Source organism: Phyllostomus discolor, chromosome 5 (genome assembly GCF_004126475.2).
Source record: "Phyllostomus discolor isolate MPI-MPIP mPhyDis1 chromosome 5, mPhyDis1.pri.v3, whole genome shotgun sequence".
NCBI lineage: Eukaryota > Metazoa > Chordata > Mammalia > Chiroptera > Phyllostomidae > Phyllostomus > Phyllostomus discolor.
In genome coordinates, this window is record NC_040907.2 from 11,700,295 (window position 1) to 11,712,514 (window position 12,220).

Sequence of the window (12,220 nt, forward strand, 5' to 3'; positions counted from 1 at the left end):
GAGGTGGGCTTGTGGGCTTCCCCCTCTGAAATGTTAGAGAAATGTGTTCTAAGAGAATTTCTGAGGGTTTGTTTTTTTTCTGCACCTCTCCAAACAATAGTAATTCCTCCTTAATTGGAAGTCCATTGGCAGCTGCCACTCGTACAGAATTGATGCGGCGGGAGCGTGTGGTCCTTCGGCTTGTTTTACTGAGGAGCCGACATCCAAACTGCGTTTCTACCCCAGGACTGCGATCCGACGATGTGGCCTGCTCCTTAATTCTTGCTGATCGAGTTTGGTTGCTAACTGTCTGCAGTGAAGTAGAAGCTTCATGACATGCGGCCTGGGAAGAGCGAAGATGTTTTCTGAATAAGGCTGCATCGGCTGACTGGCTAGTGTCCACGTGTCATAGTCACAGCTTTCCTCCTTTTACATAGAGCGTGGCTTAAGGTGTGCGCGGGCATGCCACTGTTGGCTGTTACTCTTCTAAGTTGGTTGAGGAATCCACTTGGGCATAAGACAGGGCAGTGTTTTATATGCAGTCAGTGGGAGTGAGTTCTCTGTTGTTTTGTTATTAACATAGTATCGGATGAACTGTTAGGGAGTTGCTCCTTCCTAAAAATGTGTGTTTATCTACTAGCCAGTTTTATGATGTCCTTTTGGGCACTAAGCATGCCTTCAAGTGCAGGGTTAGATTGGTTTGGAGTAATTTCGTTGTGAAAGAATTTGTGCCAATTCTTTTTCCTCTCCAAAAGAAATGGTTTCAGAGCACGGGCTCCTTGCCTAATGTCAATTCCATAAGGCTCCTCTGTTGTGGGTTTTTACAAAAAATTTTTCTGCTTACCTCCTGTCTCGCCCCCACCCCACCCCCCTTGGCTGGGCTTTGCTGTGAGGGAGATGTGTACCTGTAATCAGGCATTTCTTTACTCCGGGGCTGTTTGTCATTCCAGATAGCATGGACCAAAAGAACAGGCTTGAGTCGGGGGAGGCAAAGTTATATAAACTGTGTTCATAGTTAAATATTTGCTTCCAGGGAAGGTGAAAAATGCTTTGTACTTTTTCCTTTGGCTTTTTTCCTCTAAGGGAGCTTGTCATGCAACAACAGAAAAAAGTGGCCAGAGGCAGAGAAAACTCTTCTCTTTTCCATGTTGGTTTGTTTTTATTGTAAGACAAACCTTTCATGTTTTATTGTTAATGAAGTTTAAACCTGGCGCAGAGGTGCCAATCTTTAGTGGAAACAGCTGCAGAGCTGGTGTCCCCTGATCAGGTGGGACTCTTTGAAGCAACATGCTGCCTTTTAAAAGAAAATTGAGCATGTGAAAACTTGAACCTGTGAAACTCATCAGTTCCACCATTGTTCATCTCTTCAATAACTGAGATAGTTAGCTTTAAGACACTGGCATCTAAAAAGCATTTTTCATGTTTTTTTTTTTCTGAAGAGGATAGTCTTGTTGTTTTGTGTCTTAAAAAATATGGAAATGGAGGGTGGGAATCGCCCTTGAGGACTGAAGATGTAGCAGCCCAGTTTAATTAAGCTCGTGGAGCACACTGACTTCGGCTCGTCTGAACTGTGACTTTGATTTTGTGTATAATTGCAGATGACTGCCTTTTATAGGAGCAGAACCAGGTGGTTGGGCATATACCTGAATGTAAGTAAAGTCTAGAGATGGAAGATTCTCAGCTCTCTGTTGCTCGGTGTCGCAGCATTTCTCACCTCCGTGGCTGAGCGACACTGTGAGCGGTGGGCCTAGCGTCGTTCTCGGTCTGCTGCGGGAGCAGCTGAGCATCAGAGAGCTTTCTTTCCCAGGGGGAGAAATAGGAGAGACAGGCATGGAGTCAGAGGGACGAGAAAAATGCTGAAATATTTTCCTTTGGGGCTTTTGATTTGTTTGCCAAAAAATTGCCTTCCAGATGGAGAGGACCGAAAGCTCTGATTGTGAGCCATTATGTTTTTACTGGCCTACCTCCCCACCCCATTGCCTGGTTTGAAACCTGTGAGCCAGTCCAAATCCTTTACCTCATTCTCTAGTACCAATTTACTGTCTTACTCATCTTCCAGCTGCATGGGGGTGAGGCAGGCCGTTTGGAAATTGAACCCTGTGCCGTTTTATGAACCAAGGAATGGCAGGCTCTTGCCAAGGAGTATCAGTCGCGATAGCTCCCATTTGTCTGAAGTTCTTGACTCATGCCCACCAGGCGGACTTGTGTCTGTGACATGTGCGGTCGGGTTAGTCTGGGAATGAATCTGAACAAGCCCTTTTGGCCTTGTGTGGGCTTGTTACTACCCTGGTTGCCTAGCGTTCTGGGCTCTTGCATGGGAAGCACAGTTCCTTGTTGGCTGTATCTTAGTGCGCTGGCAGTAGGAATCTTGGTACTCCACTTTCCCTTGGGAGGCAGTGATTGTTTCGGCTGAAACTGTAAGGGAATCCAGTGTCAGGACGTGTGGCGGGGATGGTGGCTTTGGAGTCTGGCAGACTGGGGCCCAGCCTGCCGCTCTACCACCAACCAGACAGCATCCTCCAGCCGGCCGTTTTCTGCGTCCGGGGAGTGCGGGATGACGCCACATCAGGTCATCGTTTGCTTTAACAGGTAATTTTTCAGAAGGAAGAGAATGCTGGGGACTCATGGGAAATACTGAAATGTTAGCTCCTTTTCCTTCTCATTATGTCGATTTTGAGTAGGTGAATTATTATGGTCTGTAAACTGACCAGTTTTCTACCGTTCTATTAAATGATATGGAAACTGGGGTGACATGAGTGATGTTCAGATATTGCACATTGAAGTTGGCACCTAAGGCTAGGTCTGTTGGACAGGGCAAAGTAATAATTTTTAATTAGGATTCATGTTTATGCAGTGTACAGTCAGAGGAAGAAATGCACATCGTGGTCACATATACCTGGTCGGGGAGAACGACCAGAAATCATTGCGGGTGCTAGCTTACGTACTTCCTGCAGGCCAGCCTCAGCCGCGCCGTTGCGTAGCTAGATCAGAAGAGATACGCGCTAGCTCGCTCGCTAGTCCTCTGCGTCTGGGTCAGGCCAGGCCAGGCTGGTGGGCTGCGGAGCCCTTGGCGTGTTCGCGCGGCCGCGGTCAGGGTGCAGGAAGGAGAAGCAGCTCTCCGAGCGCAGTAGCACAGACTGGAGAACCACGCAGGCAGGTGAGAGCTGGGGCTGTCTCTGTGGTGCTCGGTTGTAAAGACGGCGGCCCGGGGCTCTGGGCCCGCGGGACAGGCGGTCGGTGCAGGGTGTCGGCGCACTCTGAGGGGTGTGAATGAAGTTGTCAGATCTGAAGGGGAAAGGTTAGGTTTTGGTTCTCTTCCTTGGCACGGTTATTTTTTGGATAATGGGAAAATAAGTGTGTCTCAAAGTTTGGGACATGTATCGCTACAGTATGTGGGCTGATTTTTCCCCCTAAAGTACTACAGACAAATATTTTTATTTTAATGCTGCTACATTCATTTTAATACACCTTATGAAAAGAAATATAGCCAGCACTCAAATCTATATCAATAATATATACTTAAGTTGAGGCTAAAGTTATGTAATCATACATGCACTGCTTTTCTTTTTTCCGTTTTAAAGAAAACTGTTAAGTAGATATTCGCACAGGTGCTGTGTGGGCTTGCCAGAGCTGTGGCAGCGGCCCTGGGATGACCAGTGCTTGAGGAATATGGTGAAAATGAGGGTCTGGTCCTTTGGGTTCAAGCTTGCGTGCCTGTGAAGTTTAATTTAAAATGAGGCATTTACAGATTTTTTTCTACCAGACCGTTAAGATAGGCGTGTGTGCGTTCTTTTATTTTGAAAGATAGTGGTTAAAAACGCCCTATGAGTAGAATGAGGGGAGGGGATCAATCTCCACACATGGACACTCTGCCTTGTGACAACCTTTGGGATCTTCCTTCCTACAAGGTAGCTGTCACTCCAAGTGCTGGAATGACAGACAACAGGAGCGTCAGGTTGAGGCTGTGTATCTGGCACTCCGGCTGTGGCATCCCTGGGGAGGATGGGCAGGGGAGGGTACAGGGGGCCGGAGGCTGTCCCCAAGAAGTGCGGGCCCATCTCCTCGGGAACGGTCTCCTGGCTTGCCCCCCCCCCCCACCCCCCGCCCTCCAAGACTCGTCCAGACAGAACGGGGAGTGAAGTTTTTTATCCCCTATTGTGGGCGGGGGACCAAAGGCATCTAAAAAGCCTCTGACAAGAAGAAAAAACATTAGAAACGAGAAAATCAACTCTACCAAGTTCCTGCGAAGAGAAATCCTTTGTAGATATTCACGTTGATGAAGTGTTCACTTTATTTCCGTCAGGTTACTGTTGTGAGTGTAACACGTTGTTCCTCCCTCTCTGCAGGTACTGGCCTTGGACTAGGACTTGTTTTCTCACTTACCTTCTTTAAAAGTAAGTGTGACTCTTACCACCTTTCCAACATGATGTCCTGTTGCACTCACACAGCAGGGGCACTCCTGGAAGGCGCAGCCGCGTGGCTGCCCGCCCAGCCACGTATGGGTGCCGGTAGCTGGGCAGAGGATGTGGGCTCAGCGGAGGTCGGATGGGTTGAGCATCTCCAGAACTCCCCCGGGGCATATCTTAAATATGATGTCATTGAAAATGCCCGCCCTTTATGTCCGTGAGTCATTTGGCCAAATGTAGACATGCTCACATATTCCTAATTAATTATAATTTTTTGGAAAGGACCTTGAAAATGAGAGTACTGCTAGTAATAAAAACAAGTGGACCGGGAATACACATGCTTTTTGACCAGAAATTCTCAACAAAGGGCAGGCATTATCCCTTTCATTTTGCAGAAGAACCAAAGTTTGGCTGTTGTCCTCTTTCCGTGAAGAACCGGTGGGACTTCGTAGCTAGAGAATCTTAAATAACACTTCGTGCTGATATGAAATAATCATTCACAGCGTTGGCCTAAGGACACCTCACCACTAACTGTAATCAAAACATGGAAATATTGGTGAGATTCCTAGGTATTTTTAAAACCCAAGCACCTTACCTGAAAGGTGGTATTATTTCTGCTAAGGTTAAAACATTAATTAATGAGCATATGATTAGAACTCATAAGAAGTTGTTAAAAGTTTCAACTATGTCTGCTGTTTTCATATTATATTATATACCATTCATATGTACCATTATTAATACCTCAAACCTGGCAGCATAAGTACTTAATAAGTACTTGGTAAATTAATAAATTTATTAATAGCCTCCCTCTTCCTTTTTTTGACCATTGATGAAACATTAACAACATCTGGCCCAGTATAGTCATCCGTGTGAGGCATGTTGAATATTTATCAGCCCCTAACTAAGCACGTGTAGGCGAGCCGGAGGAAAAGCTGCATCTTCTCACAATGGTGCCCCCTCGGGCATCCTGTTTGTGCTCCCCAGGAAGAATGTGGCCGCTGGCCTTCGGCTCCGGCATGGGCCTGGGAATGGCCTACTCCAACTGCCAGCACGACTTCCAGTCTCCGTACCTGCTGCATGGGAAGTATGTCAAAGTATGTACCGAGCTGATACCTCTCTTTCCTCCCAGAGAAAAAGCGTTTTCTCCCGAGTCCTCGAAGGCTTCTTCGTAGTGTGTGTAGTAAGTGAGCTGCGTGTGTCCTCTGCCCCACTGAGACCCTGATGGCTCTCTGACCGTTAGTGACGCCGACACTGTGTTGGTGCCCGAAGTGTCTCCCCTCCCCTGTGCCTTGAGACGCACAGGTACGTTCAGGCATACACCCACACGTTACCTGGCTGGACTGACACACCTGCCTGACAGTGTGTTGTCTTGAAGGAGACCTGTGTGCACAAGCATCCGAGGTGGCACTTCTGTTCAAGACCCCAGAATGCCCTGTGAGCATCTCACATACACACGGGCTAAGCTTGCAGACTTCTGGGACGCAGTCATCATTCTGCTTCTGATCAAAAAGGCCAGGTTTTTGGCTGTATGTCCCACATAATTCTGCTGAAGTCTTGTCTACAGATGGGTTTTTGATGATGCAGACAAGACGAAAAATGACAGTACTCACCTCAGGAGGGAAGCAGGCGGCACATTTCCTGAAGATTGCGTGTGTCGCAGCGTTCCTCACCGCCTTACTGCAGACGAGGCTGGTTACCTCGGGGTTTAAGTGAAAGGGTCCTGGGAGGCTGGGTGCTGCAGGGCCCAGGGGTGTGCGTGTTTGTGTTTTCCCAGGGCCTGGAACACAGTAGGCATGTGAATGTGAAAGGAATGAATGAATGGAGTAAATGGTATACCCTATTAGAGGTGTTAATGGCCTCAGGCTTACTAAGGCGCAACCTTTGTAGCAATACAAACTTTAGTGAAGAACTTCACATTTGCTAGCTATGCAGAATCATCTATTTCCGGGGTTGCCTTGGAGTGAGAATCCCGAGGATCCGGGCAGCCTGGGAGGTGGGGGGCGGCTAGCGGAAAGAGCGCAGGCGCCAGGGGACCTGGGCGTGAGGCTGGTCCGTCTCTTGCTTCCTAAGGAGTCTCGAGTTGTTCGCTCCTGAGACTCTCTTTTCTGTCTATAAAGTGAGGGAAGCGATTGCTACCCACTGGGCTGCCGTGAGAGTTCATGTGAGCGTGCTTGAGGAGGTGAGGTTCGTACAAATGGGTGTGCTCATTCTTACAGTTGAGGCCAACCAAGAACGGGCAGCTGACTTGTCCATTGTTCCATCGTAATAACAAGTAATGAGTGTCCTAATTCCCATCAAAAGCTGTCACCAAATCCTAAATGACAGCACTCCACCAGAGCTCAGTAGCCTCTCTCTTAGAACCTGTCCCGAATGCCAGCTGCCTGCCGACCCTCCTGCGTGCATTTGGAGAGTGGGAGCAGGGGAGTTGGCCAGCTAGATGGTGGCGGGCCTTCCGCCGCCTCCCATGGTCATGAGCCATTTCCGTGCCAGAGCCGGGGTGAGGTAATCGGAGGGGCAGCGCGAGGGGAGGCGCGGCTGCGAGGCGCGGCGCTGACGACAGGCAGTTTCCCCGCGCCCCGGCGCTTCGCCTCATTGGCACCACAGCCGAATCTGGGGGAGAACGGAACGGCACGGGGAGAGGAGCCTCAGGACTTTTAATTGTTTGAAACGTTCCCAACTGAGTTGCCATGGATAATGGCTCCGGGGTGGTTATAGGCGTATTATATGTTTAATGGCTGGGACTTAACTGTGGAAAATATTGTTACATTTTTTACAGCCTTGTGTGTACTGCTCCAAAATGGCCTTGTAACTGTATCTGAACTTGAGTCTATGCCTCGATGTTGTCATCCTCCGTTCTCTGAAAAGAGGAGCAGAATCCCGACTCGGAGCTTTTCGAGTGTAGTCCTGTTATGGTCATTGCTTCTCGAGCGCCCGCTGTGCCCTGCGGGTCGCCCGGGCGCCCTGCGTTCTCTCGCTGACCCTCGAGGGGCCCCAGGAGGTCCGTGAGAGGTGCCCCTGTCCTCATGCAGAAGAAGGGAAATCTGAATCTCACTGAGGTTAAGAAACTTGCCGGAGACCCCATCGTCAGTGGGCTGTTTGCTTCCAGAGCCAGGCTTCTCCCACTCCCCTGGGCCGGCCCCTGTGCCGGGCTGAGGAGTATACCGACTCAGGTGCTGGTTGCTTGGCCCTGCTCCGCTCCTTTCCCACTCTCCTTCCTCAGAGCCAGGGAGCTGTTCTTCGGAACTCGGGCAGGATGTGGCAGTCCTTTTGTGAGACAGTTTTACAGCAAACGGGGCAGGGGGGGAGGGGGTGAGGTTTGGGGCCCGTGGGTCCCTTGGGTGTGACCTGCAGCAGCAAGTTAGAGAGGGTTGTGAAAACACAGCCCGCACAGCTCTAACCCCAGTGCCTTGCCTTCCAGGAGCAGGAGCACTGACTGCGCCCGAGGGCGCCCCAGCGGGAGGTGAAGAGCAGTCCTGTTTATTCCTCAGGAACCCCGACGTGCTCTGGAGTAAGCCGACGTTCTTCTGCAGCGGTGTTCCCAGCCATGCTTTAAACTCCAGCGCACTGTTTGTGTATTTGAAACCAAGTCTGTTTCTTGTTTTGTATTTTCTCTCTGGAAATTGCAAGGAGGTGGTCTTAAAAGAAATAAATTAAACAAAAATAGGCAGCCCAGTGCACTGCCTGCGATTCTTTGCCTTTGGTGTCTGAGCACGACGAGGATTATACTGGACCTGCCCGCTGCCGTCACCGCCCAGTCCCGGCCTCTCTGAGAACCTTCCTGAAGCCACAGCCGGCGTGCCTGCCTAGTGTGTGGTTTTCCGGTCAGCTCCCGCCTCGTAAGTCGGGGCGGAGGCTGCTGCTCTGTCGCCTGACGGAGATGACAAGTGCGGTGAGGAGCCTGGCCTTGCTGTTCCCACTCCTGGGCGGCACGTGTCCGCTGGGCCTGCTGTGCACAGGTTGGGTAGTGGGCCGTGTCTGCGCCGTGCAGCTGGACCGTGCTGATGGCTTCCCGTGCCGTGTCGCAGGTTTCCGCAGCTCCGCGGAGCTTGACACGCTCCAGGCTTTGGCTCGGGGTTGGGGGGGTGCTTTGTCTTGGGATCTGGGAGAGTACGTGGCGTACCCACCTGGCTGGAAGGGCGTGCTTAGGCTTGATTTTTATCTTCATGTGACAGCTAAATCTGAGGGCCAGAGGGCCACTTCTCATGCCCCTCCGTGAGTTTATTCCTTCGGGTTTACTTGAAACGAGGAGCTGAACAGAAAAGTAGTATTGTAGCAGTTTCTTCTGAAAATATACAGAACCCCAGAACTCAGTCGTTCACATCTTATTTCTCTCCTTGTAATAAAATTAAGATGGGCAGAGCCTGGTCCACCTGTTCCTTTATCCTGTAAGTGTCAATTGAGCACCTACCGAACAGAGTTGAGTGGGTGAAAAGGTAAGACACAGGCCCCTGCCTTCAAGGAGCTGAGAGTCCGGTGGGAAAACAGACACACAGACTCTGATGACACTGGAAGAGGAGGGTTGTGGGCAGAGCGCAGGGAGAGCTTAGGAGAAGGAACCACCACGTCTCCTCAAGGCGTCCTGGCAGAGGAGGAGATAACACAGACTGGGGCTTGAAGCTGACCTGGACGTCCCGACAGGTGAGGAAGAAGAGGAAGGCAGTCCACGCAGAGGCTTGGAGTCCTGGTGCAGCGTGACGATGACGGCTGGGGAACTGCGAGGGGACCAGGGCGGCTGCGGTGTGTAGGGCAGGGGAGGGGGCCGAGGGGCGAGGCTGGGCACCAGGGGGGCAGCCAGCGCCTGGCCCCGGTTCTGGAGCTTGGACTAGTCCGTTCTTGCCAGTGTTGTGGTGAGTAACATCATCAGGGCAGGAGTGCGGCCTCTCTTTCCCCTCCCTCACCCTCACCGTAGTCCGCTCTCTGGAAAGGCGTGCCAGCCTCTGGGCCCGAAGCAGCGCAGCGGCCCTCCGCCCTGCACACACTGTCCGGGTCCTCCGCGCTCTGGGCTGCTTCGTTTCTCCGGGTCAGTTAAAGCCCAGAGCAGGCCTGCGCCCAGGACTGTCAGCCGTGGCCGTGGCTTGCTGTAGCCTTTCCGCCGTTTTTCATTCTGCCTGTTTCACGCTGCATGATCAGGATGGCCCATGTAATTAAAAGAAAAATAACCCAGCAGCCTGTTCCATCCCTTACACGTCTTCTTCATATTTGCTTTAAAAGTTACTATTCCCCCCCAATTTTTCCATATTTATTCAGGCAGAGAGAAGAATGACAGGTCCCCTTCCAAAAAGAGAGACACAGAAAACACGCGGCATCCACTAACGCTCGGGGTGCGCTGGACGGCCGTGGCGCGGAAGTGGGCGCTGGAGTCAGACTTCTCCAGCCCATTAGTTACCGGGGTTGGGCATTTATTTGGAGGGATCCCTTTGCCCGGCATCTTTGAAACGCCGCTCGTGTGTTTTGAGAAACTGGTGAGCACGGCGAGGAAATAGTTCTGGGCAGAGGCCAGCCGGAGGAAGCGGCGGCTGTTTGCTTTAATTCCGGGGTACTTTGTATTCCTGTCTTGTAGCTCTTAGCAGAGACTGGCCCAAAGCACAATGCTCGATCTTGTCCCCGCTCCCTGCCCCCACCTCAGACCAACCTCCAGAAAGTTCCAGCTCATTGGCAAAGGCATACATTCTGTTCTACTCTAAGTTTCATTAGAAATTCAAGTCTTCCGGGACCTGTTCCCTTGTGGGGTTGTGAAACTTTGACTTTGCTTCTTGTCTTCCCTTCTGGAACCGAATGCAAGGAAATGCATGGGTTTGGGGGTTGGGGTGGGGTAGGGGGGAGAGAGGGAGAGAGAGAGAGATGGGAACCCAGCTGGGCACAGGATACGAGGATACAATTGTGGCGCCCCCAAAGAGGCCTGCTCTGCCAATGTACATAAATACATACAGCCTGAGCTTGACACTGTAATTTGGCCCAGAACAATGTGTATTTGGAACTCATTTAGGTGAATGACTTTGGCATTCCAAGTACCCGCTGGGGGAGTCTTTATCAAGCTGCATTTGCCTTATGCAGAAGCATGCCTTTGTTCTGAGAGCCGGCCTCAGACACACTCAGGCGAGCTGTCGCCTCCAGTGAGTGTCATCCCTGCTCATCCACTTCAAAGCTCCGAGGACGCAGCCTTGAACTCCTGCTTGCGGGAGATGCAGGGGTCGGGCACGGAGGAGAAAATCCATGTCATTTTGCGCTTAGTTTTCCCAAACCTCACTGTTTACATTTTTTCCCATGTAACCAAGCCATAATTACATTTTACTTGTTGTGGTACAATCTGATTGTATTGTTGCAGGACTATTTTCGAACCTGTCCAAATAAACTCTGCAAAGTATTTCCACAAGGATGGACTCCGTGGGGCTGGAACAGCCTTCCTCCTGAGTGGTACTGAGACGCAAACAAGTCTGTTGCATGCTTACTAATTACAGAAACTCGAAGGGGTGGAAGGGAGAAAGTGGAAATTCTAAGTACCGAAAGGAATGTCACATTCAGAGTAACGGGCTCATCTGGAAGCCATCACCGCTTTTGAAAGAGTGCTGCGAGCACCGCTGCCCCTCTGACACCAGAGGGGGGTTTCGGGGTGAGCAGACCTGGGCAGGCGCAGGGCAGAAGGCCCCACGTTTGCTCAGCTGCCTCTACGTGGGGCAAGTGGGAGTCAGTGACCAGTTAGAGTGGACGGGGAACAGAGAGGACCCACAGTCGGAGGGCCTGGGTCCGAGTTCCTGTTCCACCGTTTACTTGTCATGTGACCAGGAGGGCAGAGGGCGGGGTTCCTGAAGCTCTTCAAACTTCACTCTCATCTGTAACGGGAAAAGAAGTGATTCCTACCGTATAGGCTTTGGAGGCCACATCCATGTGCTAATTAACACAAGTATTTAAAAAAGTGTTTCTATTTGAATCAGAATAGAGTCCGTGGTTTTTAAAATCTTTTTTTTTTATTTTTTAAGATTTTTTTAATTTATTTTTAGAGAGGGAAGGGAGGGAGAAAGAGAGAGAGAGAAACATCAATGTGCGGTTGCTGGGGGTCATGGCGTGCAACCCAGGCATGTACCCTGACTGGGAATCGAACCTGCGACACTTTGGTTCGTAGCCCACGCTCAACCCACTGAGCTACGCTAGCCAGGGCTGAGTCCATGGTTTTAATGGTCAGCAGGGGACTGTTCCAGAACAGGAAGGGCATAGTCTTTGGGCTCCAGTTGAGTCTTAGAGTCTACATTAGCAAGATCTAAGGGGAAAATGAGTTTCTCAAACGAGTCCCTGGTAGTAAGAATTGTTCGAAAACCCTGTGTGTCTTCACAAGTAAGTATCCATGTCAGTCGTTTCCATCCTGCTCCGGTAAGGTGCATATAAGTAGGCCTTGACCCCTCAGGCTCTGGTGGTTGGGCGTCGTCCTCCGAGGCGGAGGTTTGCTGGTTCAATTCCCTCCCAGTCACGTCGATGTTTCTCTCCCTCTCTTCTTTTCCCTTCCCTTCTCTCTAAAAAGAAATAAAAAAAAAAAAAGATACACACGAGTCAAGTCACTGTGGCTTCTCCCCTTCTGAAACTCCGCCTTATGGGAAACTCGGGGGGCTCCCTCCAGCGTGGCGGGGAACCAAACAGGCTGAGCAGTTGCGTGCAGGGTAACTGGCTCTAGTTGTGCCATCCTCATTCAGGGAGCTCGGAGTCAGATGTGAGGGGGGAAGGAGGAGTCAGGTATTCTAGGAGGAAATCGGGAGTGGGCAGGAGGGAGACTTCCGTAGGGAAGGAACTGGGCCCAGAAAGAGGAGCTCCTTGTCAGCTGTCAATCAAGTCATCTTGATTCCCGG

The 12,220-nt window shown here is 50.8% G+C and overlaps 1 protein-coding gene across 1 annotated transcript in view; it reads left to right on the plus strand.

The window, feature by feature from the left end:
• MICOS10 (mitochondrial contact site and cristae organizing system subunit 10) overlaps window positions 1-8,057 on the plus strand; it is a 31,084-nt gene extending 23,027 nt beyond the window's left edge. Inside the window, exons 2-4 of the mRNA XM_028512891.2 lie at window positions 4,326-4,373; window positions 5,370-5,479; window positions 7,804-8,057. Coding sequence (XP_028368692.1) covers window positions 4,326-4,373; window positions 5,370-5,479; window positions 7,804-7,818 — 173 coding nt within the window. The 3' untranslated portion in view covers window positions 7,819-8,057. The remainder of the gene's footprint in view (window positions 1-4,325; window positions 4,374-5,369; window positions 5,480-7,803) is intronic.
• The last annotated feature ends 4,163 nt before the right edge of the window (window positions 8,058-12,220 follow it).